At 44.9% G+C, this 24,350-nt stretch overlaps 1 protein-coding gene across 1 annotated transcript in view; it reads left to right on the plus strand.

The window, feature by feature from the left end:
* Nucleotides 1-24,350, plus strand: part of ERBB4 (erb-b2 receptor tyrosine kinase 4) — a 466,745-nt gene that overhangs the window by 94,224 nt on the left and 348,171 nt on the right. The window contains exon 2 of the mRNA XM_058028496.1: nucleotides 10,113-10,264. Coding sequence (XP_057884479.1) covers nucleotides 10,113-10,264 — 152 coding nt within the window. The remainder of the gene's footprint in view (nucleotides 1-10,112; nucleotides 10,265-24,350) is intronic.

The following is a 24,350-nucleotide window of genomic DNA, read 5'->3' on the forward strand; positions in this document are numbered from 1 at the left end:
TAGTTAAAACTTAGCTGTTGGGATGATTTCTGAAAGTATATAAAGCTAAAAATAAGAAATAAATGTGCCTTGGGTTGGTGCAGTGCAGCAATAGGTGGGTGAGGGAAGCAATTAGAGATGCTGAAGTTGCTTTGTGAGATTGAACTACAGGAAAGCTGCATTTGAGGTGCAGCCTGGACACCCCCATGCTCCCTCCAGCCTTGGGAGGCAAAACCACTGACAAAAGCTCAGGAGGACTGGTGTGAAGAGGAGCAGCCAGTCTGTGATTTCAGCTGCTGCCTTGCCAGTTTTTAAGGAATCCGTGAGACACACTGAGGAGCTCCTGGAAGGCAAGCACGCAGTCCTCCCCTCCCAGGGGTAAAACAGGCAGAGGCTTCAGTGCTGCAGGAGCTTGCCCTGAATATTCTGCTCATGTTCAGGGAGGTTATCAGCACACCAGGGATGGGCTGTGCAGAAGAGGCTGCCTCCACACTGGGGCTGCATGTTCTTATGCACAGCATATTGAGGAAAAAAAATAAGGGTTCTTGCCTAGACTTTATGTACTGAAAGTTTGTTTTTCCTGCCTCTAAAGTGCTGTCTGAAAGCACCTGTTTTAATAAAACATACGGGGTTTATTACTTAGTGCAGCCATGGGCAATTAGGCAAATAGAACCTTTGGTGTAAGGAAGTCTTGTGTAAGGGAGGACATTAATTCTTTGACTTGATGACCATAGCATATACAGCCCCCACAGACTCCAGGACGTGGTCTCTGTCCCTAGCCCAGCATATTTTGGCTCTGGATGAGGTGTGGCATCCACCTGGGGGTTCAGAGAGCCTCAGCACAGCCCTGCTCTTCCCCTCATCTGCAGTACTCCCAAGTCCCAGTAATTTCCATTTCAGCTGTCTTACGGGAGCTGGATTCTCCTGCCTGCTTGACAAGGTTATCGTGTTGCTTGAGAACCTGTTATTTTCATTAATGAAAAATAAACTGCATTCAGTCCCAATTTAATAGATGTGTGTGTATTGGCTCAAATAGGGTATTTCTGTCAGCACCTTCTCCTGCATTGCACAGTCACCTTGAAGCACTTGGGTGAAGCAGCTCTGAAGTGTTGCCTCTGTTCTTGCCTTTTAATGGGGACACCCAAACCCTGTCTTGGCCATTTCAGGTGTGAGATACTGGTTTTCTTTAACTGGTTTTCTTTTCTGTGCGATACTGGTTTTCTTTAACTCCCAGGTGTTTTTCCAGGGACTGTTTCAGCCCCCCTGCAGTTTTGCCTCGTCGTTTTGCCAGAAGTTGGGAAGGCTGTTCTTTTCTTTAGGCATCGAAATTTCACAGTTCCTTGAATCACTTTATTGGGTGGTATTTGGGTTATGTGATAATTACTAATGTAATGCTAGGAAGATTTCTGTGGGTGATCTTGGGGAAATACCTTTTACATGTCACCAGTGGCTTGTGCTTAAGCTGTAATGAGGCGCCTCTTGCTGTGTGCTTTAGTGGTGACTAATTACCCGTGCTGCAGGAGAGACATAACAGCACCTGTCCCACCCACCCGCTCCGAGCTGCAGCTCTTACATAAATGATGCTTAAATACTGCTAAGGGGGATCTGTCTGAGGGCTTTGGGAGCATCTTGCTATTATATTTTCAATCCAGTGCAGGCAGCCAGGGCTGCAATCCCGTTCCCGTCGCGGCGGCGGAATGAACGCGCTCCCCTGTGTTTGCACAGTGGTAATTAAAATGCATTTAAGTTGAGTGAGTGCTTGTGGTGTTTGGGGGCTCTCTGGGGAAGGCAGGAGCAGGGAGGCAGGCGGGCAGGCCTGTGGCTGTCAGGAGTTCTGTGAGTCCTGGAGGAGTGGCAGGAGCTGCTGGGGAACGTGGCGCCAGCGCAGCACCAGGGCAGTGCTCTGTGCCAGCTGGGCACCCCTGGAGACCCTGCCAGGGGGAAAGAGCCCTTTGTGTCCCAGCAAAGCAGCCTGCTTGGGAGATGGGAAATTATTTTGGCCCAACCTCACAGCAGGTCTTACTTACTTGGCATCCCTTGCCAAATGGATTTTTGTTAAAGGTGCAAAAGACCAGACCAAGTGCCCGGTTCCCCTGTGCTCCCGCCTGTTGGTGTGCCCCCCTGGTGCTTGTGGGTTTTTTGCTCCATCATCTTCCCTCCCTTCCTTCCCTTGGCATTGAAAAAACAATCCAAGTCCTTCTCACTGCTGGGACCTGTAGAGATTTCCGCCTGGTAGGGAGCCAGGATATGCTGTGACACAGGGACAGAGGGACACAGGCTGCCCCTGCCGCTGCACTGGAGCGGGACTTGGGAAGAGTGAGGGCTGGAAAGCAGGCAGAGCAATGTTTGGGCACTCTTGGACCTTCAGCTTGGCACTTGGAAGAACACATGGCCTTGCATTATGGTCATTTATCTGCAGGCTTATTAGTCTCAGAAGGTATTGCTGATGGTCTGTGCTTTGGTGCTGTAGGTAGAATTTTGGTTCGTGGCATTAAGGGTTGACCAAACAATCTTGGGAACTACATTCAAGTGCCTGACTAGTGCAGGAAAGTCTGTAATGTTCTTCTGCAGCAACAGGGAGGATGATTCCACTGTGTGATGGTTTAGAGCATCAGTGTTTGCATGGACTAACTCTCACTCTGGAGTTGATTTCCTTGGGGAGGAAACATAGGTCAGGTGGAAAAGGGATGCTGGTGATACTTCTTTTGTACTGAGAGGTCCAGTAGGGAGCCCAGAATGGGAGCCTGGTAAAAGGAGAAGAAGCTGGAGGGCAGAGGAGACCAGTGTTGTATTTCAGAGCTACTTGAAAATGGTTTTCTTGTCTTAAAATGCAGCCTTACCTGAGCTAAGGCAGGTGCTGGGAGCAGAGACCACTCAACTCTTCCTTAGATAATGTATGCTAATTGCTTGTATGGATTATGTACTTCATTGGGAAGTAGCTCCCAAATGCTGAAGATATTTGGATAAACGAAGTTATTTTTTGCATCTGCTATGAAAATCCCACAGTCTTCCTAAGCTACCCTGCTGCACAAGTGGCTGTAAAAAAATATTTTAATTTTAAATGTTTTCCTACCACAACATGAGTGCTGGTAACTTGCCAGTTTGACCACTGGAGCCACCAGCAGCTCCTCAAAGCCATCCTGATGGGGTTGGTGGGTCAGCAGCACGCTGCCACGTGTCACCCCTATGTCACCTCCATCCCTCGGCTTCCCCACCAGCTTGGAGGCTTATCTGCTGCCTCCTTGTCAGAGTGAGTGCTTCCAGATTCACAGCAAGACCTCAAGGAGAGACAGATGACAGAGCAGATGGTAGATGACTAATTTGGCAAAGTTAGATGAGTGGAAATTGTTTGCTTTAATTGCTTGTCAAGTCCAGTACCTACATTATAGTTAAGAAGTGACTATTTACCCTCAAACAGAACAAAATGTGGAAAGGAGGTGTGTGTGTGTTTGTTTGTTTGTGAAGAGTAGGGAGAAAAAGTGCAGAAATACACAGATAAAAAAAAAATTTGGTACCAAGGCTTGAGGCAGAAGAACCATTGTTAAAACTTCTTGTATTCACTTCTGCCTTTTTTCAGTGGTAGCTGTGGGATACAGATCCTGCTTAACATTATTCCTATTTATTTCTTTCCAGTTGCTGTGCCATAGTAGAGATGTGTTTCTCTTTTAGTTCCTAAAACTAAAATAACTAAAAGAGAAACAATGCTGGAAATAGTGGCATAAAACAAGCTGGTGATGATGGCTTGATATGGTCAGTGCAAGTGAATATCCATGAAATGTTGCTGCTTAAATCTGGTCAACATTTTGATGGTGTTTTTTGGTTGGTATGAACAGGAAGGCACATCAGTAAAATATGCTGTGTGCCATCCACCAAAGGGATTTGGAGAGTTTGGCACAAGGAGGAGGTTCCATCAGCTCAGAAAAGCGTTATCACACATAGCTAATCCTTCTTGATGGAGCCACAATCACTGTCAGCCTCTGCTGTGCCCAGCTGTTTGTGTTCATAAAATTGGGAATGAGCTTCCATTTGTCGGTGGCACATGATCAGCCTCTCTTGGAGGTGGGGCCAGGCTGGTAACACACATCCTTGCAACTTTTCTGGAAGTGCTGGAGAGCTGGATAAAATTATATTTGAGATTTTATTGACCAAATTTTGTGAGATTAATTCTTTTGGTCCCTGGTGCTATCCAACACAGGGACGGCTGTGCAGGAGAAATGCTCTGGGGGACGTGTTGGTGCTGCCTGTGCTGTGTCACCTCATCCCAGTGACACCCTGACAGCTGGGCAGCAGCTGGGTGGCCACGCTGAGCTCCTCCTGTGGCCATGTGGCTGCCCAGGGGTTGATTGCACGCAACTGGATTCAAATGGGATGATGATTTTCTGGTGTAGAGCAGACCTTGCGGAAGGAAAACACTTGTGCCAGCTGAGCTTTTAATTAGGAGTACAGGGAAAATTATGCTCTCCTTCATTACAGTCTCCCACCTAGGGAAAGAAAGCCTCCAATTCCAAAGCACTCTCCCAAACCACTGGGAAAATTGGCTGGTGACCTCCAGGAGTGTTTTGCCTTCTCAGGGGAAACATCTGCAAGGCTCTAAGTGCACGCAGCCCTGGCTTCATTGGGACGTTCCTAATTGCAAGAAAATGCAGGGCTTTTGCAGCTCATTCAAGGAGAACTGTAAAATAATAATGAAAGGATTAAAAGTCTGTTTCCCCTTCCTGTGTGCCTAGGTGCCAGGGTGTTGCTGAGAGCGTGGAGAGAAAGAAGTGAATGGGGATTGCTGGTAATTAGCTGTTCCTTAAGGGGCTCGAGTATTCCCCCCATCTGGGGGGTCTTAACAAATTGCCACGAGTGTTTGCACTTATTAATAAACAGTTCTGTTAGCTGCCTTTCAAGGAAGCCCGATAATGGTGCTGTCTGTAAAAACGCAGCTAATTAAGTAAATAAGTGGGAAGTACAGGAGGAGAATGTGTTAGAAAGAGATGATGACTGTTGTTGGGCCTCATCTTTTATGGGGTGAAGGAACCTGTGATTATCCTTTTTATAAAGACATTCCTCAAAGCAGTCAGTCCAAGAATTTAAGGCTCCCTTTGTGTTTTTGACAAACTGATTGACAAAGGGAGGTTGTGCTGCCTCCAGGCAGAGGCTGGTGCTGGGCAAAGGCACTGCTCTCCTGCATCCTTGCCAAAGAGATGATAATAAATGTTTTATGATTCAGGGGAAAATAAATTCAGATGCTTGAGATAACTCCCTTGGAGTTAGAGGAGAGGATGCCTCATCACTGCTTCTTTGAGTGTGCTTTGGGAGAGGAGTGAGACAACACCAGGATTTCAGATGGGGGTGACCGTGGTGGAGATAATGGATTGCACTCTTCTTTAGCTCTCCAGATATAGGCTGATCTGGAAAGGGGCTGAATAAGAAATGATCTCCTTCCAACAGTTAATCTAGGAGGATTATAAAATCCATTAGTATGAGAAGCAGCAGAACGAGATGGAGGCAAGTGTGATTTCTTAATTTAACGTATAGATTTATCATCAACAGAGCAGAGCAAAATAATGGGCTAAAAAGCAGAATCTAATGGACATTTCTAAATGTCTCCATTATTTGCCACCCTTAAGTGAGCATTTGAATGATTTGGCTATTTTATGAAAAAAAATGTCAATGGAAAATTAATTTCCAAGTCATGTGCATGAATATTGATGGAAAGCATCATTTCAATACAGACGATTATTACTGTTGTAATTGGGGCCATTAGGAGCTGAAACTCTGTCACTTCAGGTAGCTGGTGATAAGTAAACAACTGGCTGTGAAGTGTGAATGCGTGAGCAATGCCTGAAATCCACTTTTGTGGTGACCAAGCAGTGCTCTGCTCCAGCCCTCACCCAAAATCCCCCATGACTGGGGTGCAGGTGAGAAGTAGCCACTGCTTGGTGCCATCACTGCTGGTTTGGGATTTCCCAGGTGGAAGAGGCATGTCCTGGAGCTTTGGGATAACCTTAGGGGGTGACTCTGCACTTGAGCAGTCTGTGGGGTTTTTCGTCAGAGTGTGGAAAGAGCAGGAACGGCTGAGCACGTTTGAGTGGAGAGATGGGTTTGAGAGGTGTCAGGAACTCGGGTCAGACTTGGGCAAAACATTGGGGAAAGCTGATTTTCCTGGGTGAGCACTGGAGGTTTCCCTCATGGAGACACCTCCCCTGAATGAGGCAGAGAGTACATGACCAGAGATGCTCAATAACAAGAGCAGTTCACACTAGAGGCACATCTAAAGCTGCTCCTCTTTGCCCTATCTTAAAGACAGAGGATGAGTATTTTTTATTAACCAGCACAGGCTCTGCTGCAAGAACAGCTAAAACACACAATCTTGATTTTTTTTTTTTTTTTTTTTTTTTTTGCTGCTCATAACCATTTCTGGGGCTCTGTGAGACTACACATCTAACAATATACAGCAAAGTGCTTTGAAGAGGGCTCATGAAATACAGATTATGGTGGTTTTGCATGGTGTGACAAGGAAATTTTGTTGTGCTTGTGTTTATGCCTGTATACAGCTGGAACATCCCTGTAAATTACATATTATTTTAGCACTTGATTTCAAAGAGCTGCTACAACACATAGATGCCTGTTGCTGTTCCAGGAGAGAAGCAGGAGGTGAGTGGGATATGTTCCTGCTCTTGTTGAGCTCAGGGACAGAGGGACTGGGAATCTTGATGACTCCTGCTTAGTTCCCACTTCACACAGTTCCTTCAGTGCTTTTTAACTGCCCTGGCAAATCAGACCCAGAACTTGGCAAATCTGCCCTGGAAAGGCTGGGAGTTGTCTTGTATGGCTCAAAATGGGGCATAGAACTTCTAAAGCAGGACTTCACAGCCTGCTTCTGGCTGGTGTCCCTCCCAGGTTTGTCTCCCTGGCACCAGTGGCCAACAGGAGCACCTTTGTCATTCATCCCTGCCAGCAGCATTTCCCTCTCATGGCAGGAATGCCTTTTTACCCCTTTGGTGGTTGTTTGCCTTGAAAAACCTGCCGAGAGCATCTCTCATCTCTCTGTTTTAAAGGATTCTCTGCAAGGGATGGGAGGTGCTGTCCCAGCCCTTCCTCCTGCAAGTGAAGGACCTAACCTGCTTTTCTTAAATAGTGGCAGAGTTTCCTCTTTTGTGTTTTGAATGTGAAATAATTATTAGGTGCATCAAAAGCATGCATTGCAAAGCTGAGACAGAGAGATTAATGACTTACTGTAATAATGGATTATTAATGATCCATGATTATACCCACATTTGCTTTGTGACTTCAGCTCGCTGTGCAGGTCAGAGCTCTCTCCTGCTCTGAGCTGTTTCTGCATCAGTTTGCAGTGCTGGTTGGGTACCAAAGGGGAAAAAAAAAAGTGAATTCTGCTCCCTTCAATTGATGTAGGATAATCGCTTTTGGTGTGTGACTTGATTTGAGGCAATCTGTGACCAATTTTTTGTGGAAGGAAACTTCTCTTTTTAAGACAGACATTAAGTACTACGAGGTAAATTTAAAGGATCAGCATGATTTATTCTAAATTAGCTTTAAAGGGTTTTTGTATTTTTTTTTAAATCCAAAAGAATTGATTGACTAGCCATATCAAAAACTGGGAGAAGTTACTGCAGTGGTTTGGCTGTACAAAATTAACCTCAGTCAGATAAACCTCCTTGCCCTGGTTCATTCACATGTGGGCTGGCTTCACCCCTGCTGAATCCTCTTGCAAGAACAGGCTCCAGGTGTTCCTGCCTCCTCTCAGCAAACAAATGGCTGCATTAGCTTTCAGGAAACGTTTAATGGGTGTGCAACATGGAATATCAGTGTTGCAGCGCATGGCTTTATTAGCTGAGCTGCAGGAATTGTTTTCTGAGCTGTGTTGGTCCTTAGCACGGATTGCAGAATGGAAGGGAAGGTATTTATTAGTCCTTGGGAGCCTTGAGACAGAATAATACTTACCTGGCTGGAAATATGATCAGTCCTGTAATGGATACTGCTGTATTTAAGGAAGGAACACACAAACCCATTTTGTAAGTGCTAAGCAAGAATTTTCAGGTGCTCTGGCAGGCACGGGGATGTGTCTCCCTGAAGAGTTGGCACACAAGGGCAGGTCTTGAGGCTTTTCTGAATAAATCTGTGTACATGAGCTAGGACAGGGCTTTGTATTTCAAAACTAAACATGTGCTCTCTCCCAGTTGCAGTGCTTAATCTTTCCAGCGTTCCCAGTCCACCAGAGATGAGTGAGGTCCCAGTATGACCATGTCTTTCCCAAAATAGCTGTTAAAAATATTATGAATGAAATCGTGTTTAGGTATGATTTACTCTTAAGTGATAAGGTTTTACAGAAAATCTAAAAATTGGAATGTTCATGCTTTTAAGTTAAGCCTCAAAATGAGGTGATAACTTGTTTTAAAACCTGAGCAAAGCAAGCAGTTCTGCTTTCCTTCAACACAGCATAATGAACATAGGTCAAATATTTCAAATTTTTAACTGCAGCGAGAACTTTGAAATTTGACTTTTGCCAGGTCATAGAAATAAATAATATTCCAGCATTTCCTGTGGTGGGTAGACCCAATGCCTGTTTAGAGAAGCAGCCCTTGTAGTGCCTGTTCAGCTTTGGTCTGTGCTCTTTGGCCCCGGGAAACACAACCCAAAAATGATCTGATCAACCCTTCACCCTGTGCATGGTTTGTAATGGTTGCCGTTTTTGGGAAATTCCTTGGGAGAAAACCTTGGGCAGGTCATGGGCTCCTGGCTGCCTCCTGAAGCCCTTTGCCAAGAGGCTGCTGGAAGCTCAAATTGCCCCAGAACAAGAGCAAATAATTCTGCAGCAGAGAGAGCACAGATTAGAATTGTTCCCACTTCTAGTGAGAAAAAAAAAAAAAGAGGAGGGGGTATAGTAAATAAACAGTCAATAATTGTAGTACTCTGCAACCTAATTATTTTTGGTATTTATAAAAAGGACCTACATCTTTCAAAATAGTGTGTGTTAGCCAATTTTACTGATTATGCCTCCAGTCATGGAGAGTTTTGTTTGTATTGATCTGATCCAGAAGTGGGGTTGGCTCCAGAAATGCCATTCTTGTCAGGTTCCTGTTTTACATAATATAATGGCCATTTCAAAAGTTTAGATATCCCCAGATTAATTTGCTCACAGATAAGAACAACCCACAAGCTGCTGATTAAGAGGAAAAGAAAGTTCATTGAAACAAACAAACCAAAACCAGCCCATAAACTTGACCATTTAAGCAGCATCCCTGTCTGAGCAGTGTGTGAAAAGGTGATCATGTAAAATTCTGCTTCTGGATTTATTTCTCTTTTTTTTTTTTTTTTTTTTTTTTTTTTTTTGTCATTGCATGATGGCAACTGGCTGATACCTTGAGCTGAGCTGGGGTTCTGTGCTGGCTTTTAACTGGGCTTCAAAATGTAGAACAGAGTAGTGTAATATTAAAGAGTGTTCTTTGAAAACTGTACTAAGATGGTGTTTCCTGACATTTCTTTGCTGTGCATTCAGCCTGGGGACTTGTGGAGAGACAATGCGTTTTTTGCTGTTGTTTTTCTTCTATTTGATTGCTTAAAGCTGGGAAGAGCTGGGGTCTTAAGGAAAGTGATGGGGAAAACAATGCTGGGTGTAACTCTTCTGCCTGGGTTGCTCTTGGCTTGTCCAAGATTCTATTCAGAATAGTGAAAATGCTGAATTATCCAGGTCAGCTTGGATGCACAGGTGTGTCTCCAGCCTTGTGTCCTTCAGCCCATGATGGGACTGGCTCTGCCCAGTGTCTGATTCTGCCACTGGTGGAACTGGTGGGGCTTTGCTGAAACCTGAGTTTTTCCCTTTGGCTGCTGGGGTCAACCTGCTTGGCCTTTTTTCTGCATTTCTGCCTTTTTTCAGCCTTTCAGCATTTGGTGGTAAATACCAGCACCTCAGCCCATTTGATGTTTAAATTGCAGAGATGGTCACAGGCTGTATTTCCACGTTCCTATCTCCACTGCTGATATTCAAGTGTGACTTGTGTGACCCAGCCCTGTGAATCATTGCAGATTTTTGTTGCAACTCCCTGTATCAGTTTATACGGACTTTATTGTGCTCCAGTGCCCCTGTTCCACAGTGGCCTGATGGATTGTGCTGTGTTTCTTTGCAGTGTGTGCTGGCACTGAGAACAAGCTGAGCTCCCTGTCTGACCTGGAGCAGCAGTACCGGGCCCTGCGCAAGTACTATGAGAACTGTGAGGTGGTGATGGGCAACCTGGAGATCACCAGCATCGAGCACAACAGGGACCTCTCCTTCCTGAGGGTAAGCAGCCTGCTCTTCTCCTTCCCTCCTCCTTCCTCCCTCCTTCCCTCTGCTTCTTTTTTTTGGGAAGCAGCCGTATGTGCTGGGCTGGACAACACCAGGTTTCTCTGCCACCAGCTCTGCTGTGGTGGAAGAGGATGATGAAATGCCAGGGATATGCAGACAAGAAGAGCAATGTCATTGCTGTGACAGGTGCTCTGAGTCACTTAGATTGATCAGGATGTGGGGGAGAAAGCTGTGCCACTGGAAGGTGACACCTCGCAGCTCTCTCACTTTGTGTTGCCCCAGGGCGGGTTAGGTGGGGTTTGGGAAGGTCAGAGAAGCATGCAGATAAGCACTGGAGGACTGGGGAAGTTAATCCTAATAAAATGCTAGATATGCACTGATTTATAGACTAAGCAAGGGAAGAGCTCTGGGAAGTGTTTGTGGAGCATTTAAGAGAAAGAAAAAAGTGATTGCTGCATGAACATGAAGACTGGAGCTGTGAGCCTAACAATCTCCAGCATCCAGGGGAAGTCTGTGATAGATGAAGGCTGTACTGCTTTTGGGGAGCCCTGGCTGTGCATTTCCTCAGTCCTCCTTGCATCAAATTTTGGAATTTTGAAAGAACATTTCAGTATGGTTTGCAGATACCCTGTTGCTCTGCTGGCAGCCACAAGAGGGAAAGGTGAATATTGGGTTCAAAAAACTTAAGCCCATCATTATTTGGCATTTCACATTTCTTATGTTTAAAGAAATATCCCACTAAAAGAGTGATCCAGGTGGGCATCTAAGGATGCTGCAGGTGATGTGGCTGTAATATGGAAGGCAGGGCTGAAGGCCAGGTTAGAAAAAGCAGTTTGTGCCAGTGTGGTTGCAGTCTGTGCTGTGATTGTACTCTCCATGACACAGATAAGGGTTTACACTATATTGCTCATATTGCTCTCCTGAGCCTCTTAAAAATGCTGCTGTCATGCTGCAGGATGCGTGTCTGTGTGTCAGTGGCACGTTCCCGTGGCAGGAGTGCTGGAGTTTAAATCTGGCAGCAGGAAGAGGCAGTGGGAGGCAGCCCCAGCTGCTTGGGTTACACTCACTCGTTCCCTGTGCTGGGTCCTGGGTGAGCTGAGTGCTCAATTCCAGTCTGTCAAACTGTGAAACTGAAAACTTTCCACCACAGTTCCTAGCAAAGGCAAGCAGTGCGAATTCAGCCAAAATTCACGTTGAATTTTTTGGAGGTTTCACAGCCTTGCCACCCCATCCATTGGTGTATATTTACTCAACATGTACACCAGGCTGCTGAAAGATCTGTGAGCAAAACTCAGCCACCAGACACGCCTGGAGTAAAGTTTGGGGTGCTAATTGCACCCAGACTAACAGGTTGCCTGTTAATTTGAGCGCCAAATGCCTCGGAAGTGGATGCTGTCCGTACATTTCACAGTTGTGACAGGTGGGGAAAGCACACATGCCTTTGCTCTGAAATAGATCCAGCCTTGGTGCAGCTGGAGCAGCGTTGGACAGGTGGCAGATCCTCCTCTGTGAGGGCAGGATCCCTGCTCTGACTGGGGCATCTCTGCAGTTTCAGATGCCTGCTGGTTCAAATTCATGGCAGGCAGTCCTTCCGCCTCAGCTTTCCTTCCTCCTGCTGAGACTGGGGAAAGCAAATTACTTGGAAATCAGGAATTAGTGTTCCTCACAGAGGGCTGCCATAAGCAGTGTGAAATATTGGTGGAAAGAAGGCAGTAAAATCAAATGAGATCAAGAAGGAAAGGGCCTGTTCAGTAAAGGAAGGTGGTTTGGTCACCTGTGCTTTTTGGGTGACAGCTACTATTGCTTTTTTATTAGTTTTATTACTTCTTTTACCTGCATCTGCTCCCTCACAGATGTCTCAGCAAAAAAGCAGAACTTGAAACAAAACTCAGCAAAGTGGAAGGCCTAGTTAGTATGATAAATTGTAGTCATTAAAGAAGAAAACCAAACAGAAGAGAACATGTTCTCGGCGGGGCAAATAAATAAATAAATGTTGGCACATTTACGCCGATAATTCGACATTCATTAGTCAGGCAGTATTACTCCTTTTATCATATTAAAAATGGTTTTAATGGCCAAATGAAGGTGGCAGATGGGACATAACTAAGAGAAAGGCTGTTTGTCTCTCTCAGACTTAAATGCAGTGAACTCTCTGTGCAACATCACGCTCCTTCAGCCTGCTCCAGTGTTTTGGTCTCTGCTGCAGGAATTGGCCTCTTCCTCCACCAAAATCACTTCAGGTAGATGCTGGGTTATCTGTGTGCCCACCTGTCCTCTCTGCAGTGCTCAGCTTAGCTGGGCAACTCCAGGACAGAGGGAAGGCCTGGTAGGCTGTAGGCTTCATTGTTGTTTCATTTTTTCTTCATTTCCTCATTGAGTTCATTGCCTAGCTCTGAAGAGAGTGGTTAGGGATGTAGGTGTAAAGCAAATTTGATGCTTGATGGACCTTTCTTCTTTCTCTTTAAGCGACTACTCCCTTAGAATTTTGAAAAGATTGCAGCTTATCTGGCTAATGAATGTGTGAAAAAAACCAAAATTCAGCAGTGATATGCTCATCTGTGTGGGTCAGTAAATGTGACAGGAAACAGAACATTGTGTGTCACCTGCAAAGCATTTGGTACCTCAGGTGGCTTTTAGACAGCTCTGGAAAAATGTGTAAAGTTTGCACTGGCACATGTATGTGACTCTAAATAATCACCCAGCTCTAAACTACGTAGAAGAACTTGAACTGTTCTGATAGTGGCATGGAGCAGAGAAATCCTGCAAGTCCCACCACTTTGGACCTGCCCAAGGCATGGTGATGTTCACAGAGGAAGAGGCATGCTGAGCCTTTTCATCATGCAGTAATAAACAAATAGCATAAATGAATTGAAGTGAAAAAACCCCATAATTTTATTTACCCGGCAGAGGAACATTAACAGATCAGCATCTCATCTCTCATATTTATTTAGACATTTATTCCCTAAGTAGATTTGCTTTATGTCTGTGAGTTAGCTCGCTGGATATGTGCTGATGAAGACTAAGAGGGGCTGTCTGTCACCTGAATGAAGTGCTCAGCCACTTCAGCTTCCAGCCCTGTCTCGCAGACATCTTTTATGAAAAATCCTTTCCTTAGGGTTTTTCCTCCTGAGAAGCTGAGAGGCCTCAGGAACAGAATGCAAACATTGATTATCTGCTGCTGTGGAATGCAACAGGTGCATCTGTGATTGGCCCATGTTTGTTGTTTCTAATTAATGGCCAGTCACAATCAGCTGGCTTGGACTCTCTGTCCGAGCCACAAGCCTTTGTTATCATTCTTTGCTATTCTATTCTTAGCTAGCCTTCTGATGAAACCTTTTCTTCTATTCTTTTTGTATAGTTTTATTATAATATATATCATAAAATAATAAATCAGCCTCTGAAGCATGGAGTCAGATCCTTGTCTCTTCCCTCATCCGAAAATCCCTGTGACCACTGTCACAGCCCTGCAGTTCACAAGGAGCTGGATTTCTGATTGCATGTGCCAGTTGTTCCTTTTCCTCCTGTTCTTATATGTGAGCAGGGCAGGAGGACATGTAATCTGTGTTACTTTAATATCTATTTTATTTTGGTTCCTGGTTGTGTTATAGTCTGGGTATTGCTTTCCTGTGAGCAAGTGCAATATGAACTCGTGTTCTGCATGTGCTGCCTCCAGCTCTGCTCCTGCTGCTTGGTGCTTCCCTGTGCTGTGGCCACAATGGAGTCATGGCAGAGGAAAGGAGTAGCAGGAAAATTGTAAGGACAGATATTCCTGACATCTGGAGCTGCTGCCTACCTTGGGTCTGGTCCAGGAGAGAGCTGAGATGTACTCCCCTGCTTTGGACTTCAGAAGAAAAAAACCTTGAGAAAAGCTCAGGTTGTTCACTGGTTCATGCTGCAAACAACTGTTTGAATAACAGAAGGGAGAACCTATTTTAGTTTTGCTTGGCAGAGCTGGCAGTTCCTATTGTGAGCTGTACTTATTTCTTAATAACATCTCCATATTCAATTTTCAAACTAGAATACACAATTAGTGTATCACATACCAATCTTCTGCAAGTGCTTCTGTTAAACATATTTGGTAAATGAGAGTTATCTTTGACTAATCCCCTGGCTTTTAGCAATTCACAGTCAGTAAATTGTCTTCTCAAGCCCAGATTTTATTTAACCAATTCAATTTATTTTTTTTTTAAAGACATGATCAAAGTTCTGTGCTGTTCCCTGCCATAACTCTCCCAAGTGATTATGAAACTCATTTTTAACCACCATCAACAATCTTCAAAAATTATCTACCACTGCTTTATGGGGTTTATTTCCATTTACCTCAGCAGTGCTTGTGTAGCACCTCCAGGCACACTTGCAGGGCACTGTCTGGGTGGGTGTTTCATGGTGAATATTACATTTATTGCAGAGATGTAGGGCCCATCTCCCCTCTGTCAGCACTCATGGCCTGGTGCTTGGTGAGAACCCCTGCCAGCCCCACCTTACCCTGTTCCTTACATCATATTTTGGCTCTTTGGCAGGTGGGATTTGTCCATTTGGAATTTATATTCTTTGCTATTGGTTGTGTTTAATGTTTGGAGGAAGTTTCGTGGAGCAAACCCCTCTGCAGGGTGAGGACTGCCAGAGAGCCAGGGGAAGAGTTGGGTTGGCCAATGCATTCAGAGCTGCTGCTTGTTTAAAAAGCAGAACTGGAGTGGTTTTTAAACCCTTTTTGGTCTTTTACAGCAAATCAGGGCTAAGCAGACTCTTTTGCAAGCTCTGGTGGCAGAGCTGAGAGGAGATGTTGGCACAGAAAGAGTCTGCATCAGAACAGGTGTGTCAGATGTAGGGAGGTGTAGAGGGATAGAATATAAGAAAATAGTGTAGAAAGTAATCTTACCCCTAAGGAGTTGCAGCTGGGTCAATTATCAAAGATTAGGAGCAGGCCTGAATTTACCAGGCCACAGCTGTGAGCAATGAGAAGAAGATGCTGTAAAAGAGTGGGGTGGCTGGGTGAGAAGGGAACTGGGGTCAGTGGCTGCTTTGGGAAGAAGAAAGAGTCAGTGCTCTGAGAGATGCCCATGAGAAACACCAAGAAGGAATGGAACTTTTGTGATAAGGAGACAACAGCATTGAACCCCTGTGATAAGATGACAACAGGGAGGGGGGTTTTGCAGGGGTGGAGAGCATTGCTGGGCAGAGCAGTGTGATGCTGTGTGGGGTTCCTGCACAGCACTGCATCCCTGCTGCAGCACAATGGTGTCTGACTGCCCAGCTGCCAGGCTCCAGTCGTTCCCTGCACAGCAGAAGGGGCTGTGCAGTTCTGTGCCTGTCAGAGCTCCCAGAAGGCCTGTGGGGTGGCTTTGTCTCTGTGCAGGGGGATGGATTTTCCCCAGAAGTGCCAGGAGAGCACTGCAATGTGGTCCTACCCCAGAATGGGGGTTTCCAGGAGGGGTTTGCTGTGGCATTTGTCATGCAGTGAGTCGTATGCCTTGCCAGGGTGTGTTTTATCCTTGGCTGGCAAGAGGCAAGGTGGCTTCCAGGTAATTGCAGACAAGGAAATTGAGCAGATTTATTTATGTGTTCCTGATTGTTCTGCCAGGACCTTACCTGATAGAAAACAAAACATGGACAGCAAAGGTGTGATGGTCAGAGCTGTGCATGCTACACTGGTGCCTTGTGAAGGCTGACCTAGAACAGAGGCCAGACAGAGTTAAAGAATAAAGCAGGGATTTATTAAAAGGCCTCAATGGATCCACCTTGGGCAGCACAAGAGCCCAGCCAGGGCTGCACCCAAGATGAACCAAAATGGTCACAAAATGGACAACTGGTCACGGGGTCTCTCACTTTTATAAGTTCTGGTCCATTTGCATATTGGAGTTAATTCTCCAATTATAATTTTAGGTTATGAAGTCCCATCCTTCTTGTTTTTCTCTCTTCAGTCCACATTGTTTGTGCTCTTGGACCTGAGATTTGGATCATTTGTCCTTGGTCCCCAGCTAGAGAAGGAATTGTTTTGTCTCCCTACTCTGTGAAGATAGCTCACCATCCCCTAATATGAAGCTCAGACCCACACACTAGAGCAGCACAGAATCTGAAAAATATAAAAGCTCAAACCTGAGGCATCAGACAAATCTGGGTGGAAAGGGGACACCTCCAAGTTGCTGTTGAGCGCAACTGCTGTGCTGGGTGGGTTACAGGAGGCCAGTTGCATGCCAGGTTGTGCTTGTGGTGTGGACAGAATGTTTCACAGGGGCTGTGATCAGCTGCCAGCTGTGCTGGCTGAACCTGAGCTGAGTTTCAAGTGAGCTGCATCCCAGGCTCTGAGGGTGGAGTGGGAGCAAAGGCTAATTGCAGAAGGCATGTGTGATACAGCTCTGCTGCTCCAGGATTTAGGCTTCTTCTGCCATTTCCCATTGCTTGTGTAGAAATAACAGCTTGAAATGATCACAGCAGTTTAAACTCTTCTCAAAATGCCTAGGAAGCAAGGAAGGGAATGCCACAGATTTGCCATCAGGCCTGTCCTGTGCAAGTGGGTTCTGAAATGCTGCAGGCACAGTGAGTAGCTGAATCCCAGGCGCTGCTGTGGTCACTGGTGTTCCCATGGCTCTCATCCCTTTATATTGACAGATATCACACTCCTCATAGTCCCTAACAGTCAGTCAGCCAGCTCCATCCTGACCCCACCACTCCCAGCTGGCAGGGAAAAGGCGTCCAGCACTTTCTGACCTAAGTGTCTTCAGAGGTGTTACATGATTTTTGTGCTGCTGTTGCTTATCCCCCAGGTATGTCCCTGTAGCTCTGCAGGCTGGCCTGAGCAGCCCCTGTGCCTCCCTTGGATGCTCAAAATCCCCTTTTTTAACACTGCCTGTCATGGTTTCAACCCAATTTTTTAGGCACAGGACATTGTGCTGCTCATTTGGTGTCTAAGCTTCAGGATGCTGCTGCTGGATGCAGTTTTGTAGCCCATACCTCCCCTTCCTTCTCCCTAAAAAGCTGTGTCAATATACAATTAATCCTCAAGCTGAGTTTGCCAGGCTGTAGCCAGATTTGTTAGCAAATATTATACCAAATTTGTAGCATATCTTATTTAGCAATTATTTTTGGTGGCTTGGTATGAAGGGTGCATTTGAAATTGCCGGTGGTGTTTAGGAGCAGAGCTGGGTGCTGTGGGGATGGAGGGCTGGAATGTGAGAATCCAGAGCTGGAATCTATGGAAGTGCAGAACTGGGTGCTGTGGGAATGCAGAGCTGGAATCTGTGGAAATGCAGAGCTGGTGCTTTGGGAATGCAGAGCTGGAATTTCTGTGGGTGCAGGCTCCTGTTTTGGTGCAGCAATGAACTGAGGAGTGAAGTTTTGTGTCTGTGCCTGCTGAGTGCTCTGAGGCTCCCCAGCAATCATTTTTTTGGGGAAGGGAGTTATGGAGGATATCTGCAGATTTCCAGGATAGCCTGAGTGTAATGGGGATGGCACTGTGCTGCTCCTCACATCCCACCTGCTGCAGGGTGCCCTTGTGGGTGCTACCAAAGCCACTGGGGCAGTGACAGCCACATGTCCATGTCCCCAGGGCTGATTTGCTGTGTGAAACTCAGGCCATCATCCTCATGGGGTGACAATTATCAGTCTGCCCCTTGCTGTGCATCCCCCCATGAAGGGAGAGCTCAGGGGCTCCCCTGCCAGAGCTCTTGGGGCGTTTGGGGATGGATCCCAGCATGGGGCTTTGTTTTGCCCCTTCTCTGGGTTTGCAGTGGCCAAGAGCTCCGCCAGCTCTCCCCCAGCCTTTCTTTGCCTGTGTCTCCTTCAATAAGCAGGAGCATCCTTCAGCTGTATCGTGTGTAGAGAGGAGAGGTCAAGATTTGAAGTCCAGCTTGATTAAGGAGTCTCTTTAAATTGTCTCTCAGCATTTTTCATTCAGCTCCTATTGTACAGCAGGCACCCCATGCCCAGCTGCCTGGGAAGCCTGTCTGATTCATGTGCAAGGCAGCAGCAGCCACTCTGGATCAGTAGAGAGATCAAAGGAGCCTGACTTGAATAATTCAGAGTAGCCCAGACCCCCACACATGCTCGAGATCAGCAATATCCTTTTCGCTCCGTCCCGTTTTTGTGCTGCAGTGAGGCTGCCCTTGGTCAGGCAGAGCAGAGCACTGGGGGGGTGATGTGGGGTGGCTCCCCCATGCCTGGAGGGTGGAAGTCTGTCCTTCTCACTGCTCTTCTGGAACCTCACAGGCCCCCCTGGCAGCTTTTGGGGTGCCCAGGCACGTGTGGGATGCACAGCTCCTGATCGCGCCAGAGTGCCATCCCACAGCATTCCCACACCTTGCTGGGAAATTGTGAGGTGCCACAGGCTCCAGGACCAAAAACATGGCCAGGACATAAGGGAGCACTGCTCCAGGTGGTGTTTTTCCCAGTTTTGCAGAGGGGAAAGTTTTGTTCATGTTAAATATTTCACTCCTGGTCTATATTTTCACCCTCCACACATGACCCACCCACGTGCTGGGTGGGTCATGTGTAAAGGGTGAAAATTCAGACCAGGAGTCAAATATTTAACATGAACAAAACTCTTTGGATTGTGGCTTGTTACTTTTTAAAAAATTGAATACAGACTATCAATTTATTTATATATAATATAAATATAATTTATAATAAATATATAAAAATAAATAATGTATGTATTATATATAATACATATATAATGTATATTATATGTAATATATATTATATATATAATATATAATATATAGTATATATGTTATGATATATATAATACAGATTATCAATTTATTTATATAAGTATAATTTATAATAAATATAATAAAGTAAATAATATATGTAATATATATAATATATTACATATATAGTATATATTATATAGTATATATATTATAATATATAAATATATACTATAATACAGACTATCAATTTATTTACAGACTATCAATTTTTTCCTACTGTTTAGTGCCTGATTAGAATCTTCCTTCTGCCCATCCATGAAGGGGTCTGATGCCTGGGTGTCTGTAAAACACATGTGGCTAAGCCAGGCCACAGAAGCTGCAGGGATGAGTACTATAAAAAATGTTGGTAGTGGAGAGGAGGACATTATTAAAAATAAAACAGTGCAAACCTTCTTAATTAGGTGCTGTTTCTCTTCAGTGTTGATCTTCCCTCTAGGCCAGTGAAACCAATTATAGCCTCTCTCAACCACCTTATGTTGTTAATGATCTGACTCTTTAAATGTAAACCTCTCCCCTACAAATGGGATTGGAAATGCTGGCCTTACTGAAACTTGAGAAAAACAAACAGCAGAGTAAAGTTAAACCAGCCAATGGGAAAAAAATAGCCCAAAATAACTGTGGTTGCAAACACTTTTAAATTATAAATGAATTTGTTAGGTTGTAAAGCAAATGAGGAGTTTTCTGTCAAGCATAGAAAGAAAGATTATGTGGTGTAAATGGTGAGTGTAATGGGGTTTGAAGTCTTAACCCCAGCTAGAAGATGGTATAACTCTACCATTTCACTCTGTTCACTGACAAGCTTTGCTCAGATGTCATTGAGACTTATTTATTCTCCTCTTTGTCCACCCACCCTCTCAAATCCTCCAGTGGAACAGGGATGGGAACACAGATGGGGTGTGGAGAGGGATATAGCTACACATGTAATGGAGGTATAGCAGCTGTGCCAAGTGGAAATGTGTTACACTTTCCTTTGAGTAACATTCTTCTGTTTTCCTGACCATTTAGGTAGCACATCTCCAATTTTTCCTCTCCACCTGCCTCCCTCAAATCCCATTTCACTATGGAATGAAATGAAATTAGACAAACCAACTGTGAGAGAGCTGCATAATGTTGCATTGTAATACACCGACTCGGAGTCCTGGATCAATGGGCTTGAATTACTGTTAAAATCCATATGAAAAGAAAAACAAAGTCTTTTGCTGTAAGCTGTGTCAAGGGGTGGAGGAGCAGAGGGATGGATTGAGGCTTAGCCAACATTTTTTTGTGCTAAACTGGATCAATTTTAAAGGTTTCCTCTGTAGATGCCAGCCGCAGGGCTTTTATGGTTCAGAAATGTCAGCACAACTGTGCAGATTGCAGAATTCAGCAGCAATGCTCCCACCCCAAACCTGGCCACTAATTACAAATTACAGCCCCACAGTTGTGCAGATCCCAGGTGCCCAGGAAGGCTGGGAAAGAGGGAGAAGTTGGCTTTCTTGAGCATCCTCCTCAAAAATAGGAATATCTCTGTTAACTACACAGGAGCTGGTTCTGCAGTCAGGAATTCTGAGGAATTTTGAGAAATTCTGAGAAATTCTGCAGGGAACGAAGCCAGGTGCCACTGACTTCTCAGGGGACATGTGCTCAGGGTCATACATCATGATGGGAAGGTGGAATGGGAAAAATTTGTTTAAAAAGTCAAGAGTTTAGTCCTAGTTCAAGCAGTACTTCCACAGGGTAAGCACAAGCTGTCTCATCCAGTGGTGCTCATTGTTTGAAGTTAACTCAAAGGCTAATAGAGTCTGCATGCTGTACTGAATGGCATGAAGTGTTTCTTTTCCCCCTTTGGTGGTCATTAGTCCTTCCAGAGAGAAAGAATGAAGTGCTTTGAGGAAACGTCTGAACATAACAAACCTGAAAATGTCAAAAGGCAAGGCAGAAATATCACGCTGATTTTGACAAACCTGCACTGTTTGGTGCAGGGGAAAATAATACTGATAGCTTAATGCTGTTTACTGGAGAGTGGCTGTACCAAAAATGAATTTTGTGAGAGAGTTTGTGCTCATGCTTTAAGAAAAGAACCTTAATGAGCATAACGTGGAGCTGAAACCCTCAAAGTAAATTGAATATGGTGACAGGGAGGTTTGTAGCCAAGTGGTCCAAGGGCTTGAATGGTGGCCAGACCCTGATGTCACCACTTATTCTGATTTCTTATGTTTGGTGTGTTCACTTTTTCTGATTCTGCTGTTTTGGGATTGACTCAGATCCTAAAGTGTCAGCAAAAAGCCAATATTACACATTGGTGTAATAATACAATATTACACAGTGATGTCCAATTCAGGGTAACAATGGTGGTGGTGGTGGAAGTATCTGTGTATTGCTGCCTCCAGACAGGGGAGCTTGAGATGTGCAACAGGGTTGGCTTAAATTCTGTAAACCAAAAAACAACCCCCTGGTGTAATACATACCCCAGGAATAATAATGACAGTTCTGCCTTAAAACTGTGATGCAGAGTGAAGGTCTAATGAAGCAAAATTCATTCTGAATATCAGGGAAGCACTAGGGTAAAAGGAAAAGCCATGTTCTCCCTGCTTTTCCGTCCCATTTGTGTGATGGTCTCATGAACACATGAGACCTTACCTAAACCAAGGAAATGTATTAAAAACATGCCTGGATTAATGTGGAAGGAATAAAATGGACACGAACATATGACACTTTACCTAAAACAGGGAAATGTATTAAAAAATATACCTGGATTCATTTGGAAGGGCACTGCAGGAAGGGACACAAACTTCAGCTCCAAATAATTATCAGCACTACTCAAGCAGAGAAAAATAGTATAAAAGAAAATATTTGCATGTATTTATGCTGTGTTATCCCCACCATAAAGAGTGGAGACAGCAGCTCAGCTTCAACCTACAACATTTTTGCTGGCGCTGGTTGCATTCTCAGCTCTCCAAACTGATGCTGGGCATCCTCCCTGCCCGCCTGTGTTTTTGTTGTTGTTTTTTTGGGGTTTTTTTTGTTTTTTTTTTTTCCCTGGAAGTGCTGACATTGAGAATTGAGGGCAGGTGAGGTGCATCAGTTTGGGAAGTGGGAGCTGACCCCCTGTGCTGTCAATTATCCCCGTGCCTGGCAGCAGCGTGGCCGGAGGTCGGGGCAGCGGTGCCCGGTAATGACGGCAGGTGCTGGAACGCGCTCCCCTGGCAGCTCATCCTTCCAGTGCCAAGGCAATGATTTGATCTCAGCAGAACAGCTGGTTTTGGACTACAGATTATCCACTATTTCATCTCCTCACGGAGCTGCAGAGCTGATTTGTTTCAGCTACAGATCAATTATGTCCCAAAACAACACTCGGTTCACTTGTATCGTGTGAAATGAAGATAAAATGGGTCCAGGCATTAAGGATGGATCTTGTATTACAGACCCTCTGTCCCTGCACATAAATACCCATCACCAGGGAGTGAGAATTCATTCATTCCTGGGGCCAGTCCTGCTCATTTCATTAGGAGGCAGTGAATTATTTCAGCAGAACAGTGCATAGATAAGAATGAACTGTGCTTAAAAGGGCATTTATTTCCTGCACTTCTCGTGAATGTCCCTGGTTGGGGGATACCCTAATCACTCAAAGTGATCTAATGTATAGTCAAATACATCTGCTTAGAGCCTGTTGGGAGGCACTGCATATTGTGTGTGAGGAGAGCAGTCCTTGCAAAGGAAGTGTTTCCACATAGTCTTTTCCTTGTGTTATTGGCCTTTTAAGCAAAAATTTCTCAGTAAAATTGAGACTTTTTGCTTCATTTGCAGTGAAGGCCCCTCACCTTGCAAATCAGTGTGGAGTGTGCTCAGCCAGCACACACCTGGACTGTGCTAAGAAGCAGCAGTGTCCCAAAATCATGGAATAATGGCTTAGCTAGAGGTATTCCTAGCAGGCAAGGCAGCATTTCCTTGGGCAGAGTAGGTCCAGCACATGTAAATCTATACCAATGTGGATATGTTGGCATCTTTCACAGCAGCCCTGCCATCCCCTGCTTGGGGATCGATTCAGCTCGTGCTGGTGGCTAAATAGAGCTGGCTGCAAGGATTCACCAAGAAAATGCTGGTAAAATGTTAAAATGCTGCTTTTGCTTTGGCTTTGTGAGCCTGGTGTTTTGACCAAAAGGTGCAGTGTTTATGTAATAGAAGAGGTAATCTGCACACACACGTGCACAAACACGTTGAAACCAGCCAAGCCTGCAGCCAGGAGTTATAAAAATCCTATTTATTTAAATGACTTTGAATAGAGTTCACCTACTCCCTGAGATTTCAGTTTAAAAATAAATCATTTTGGTTGTGGTTCTGCACCTCAGCTCCTCCTGTAAAAGGTCACCTTTCTGCAAATGTGCCTTCAGGTTGTGAGGCCCCATCATGATTTTTCTTTTGAAGTTTCAGTTGTTGGTTAAAGCCCTTGCTGTACCCAAAGAGTTGAGTTGTTCCTTCTGAAAGGAAATCATAAATTCTTTTATATCTAATAAGGGCTGAAATTTTGCTAGGTGAAGCAACTGGTAGTTTTACAATGTCTACTGAGTGAACTATCCCTGCAACTCTGAGAAGCCTAAACCAAACAGCTCCTTAAGCAATTTTCAATTTTTCTTTTTCTCCCATGAAATTTTAATGCTCCATCATGACATGAATTCATAGTGGATGCAAATGTTTATCAGATCTGCTGCAGACAGCATCCACTGGATGTTAATTTGCCAGAAGCATGAATCCCATTGTGTGTGTGGTTAGCAGGGAGTTCTCAGAAGCAAAAGGAGCCAGCCTTCATCTTGGCTTCAGGAAAGCTCCCAGTAAAGGTTTCTCTTGTTTCCTTAAATAAACATCTCCAGCTCCATCCTCCAGAGGCCTCTCAGAGTGCCCCTCTGGGGCTCTCAGGAAACAAAAAGGACTCTTGTCTGCTAGCACTCTTAAAAGGCAGCGATTTTTCTTACCCCTCACTGAACTGTCAGGTAATCAGCCGTCATCTGGTTCAGTACAAGGCTTTGTTTTTATTTGTTTATTTTTTAATTGAGCTAAATGCCTCCTCTGCTTTCCCACTGCCTCTGATCTCTGCTGGAGAGAACAAACCTCAGCAGCCTGGAACATCACACGTTTTCTTATGTCTCCCATATGCTCTGCTTCAGTAACAGTTTTGGCTGATCACTGTGACAGCAAAACACCTTTTTTATTTAAGCTACAGCTTTCTAGAAATATGTCTTTGGGCTTAATCAACATAACCTTCAGCAGTTCTTTGAAACCCAGGATCTGAAAGCCATGAATGTCAGAAACACTTTATGGCTTGTGGGAGCCTTCAGTGCTTCTGACAGATAAAAGTGGAGGAGGAGGCCATCAAAAAATGCACCACGTACAGG

The sequence above is a fragment of the Melospiza georgiana genome, chromosome 7, assembly GCF_028018845.1.
Source record: "Melospiza georgiana isolate bMelGeo1 chromosome 7, bMelGeo1.pri, whole genome shotgun sequence".
In the NCBI taxonomy this organism is placed as follows: domain Eukaryota; kingdom Metazoa; phylum Chordata; class Aves; order Passeriformes; family Passerellidae; genus Melospiza; species Melospiza georgiana.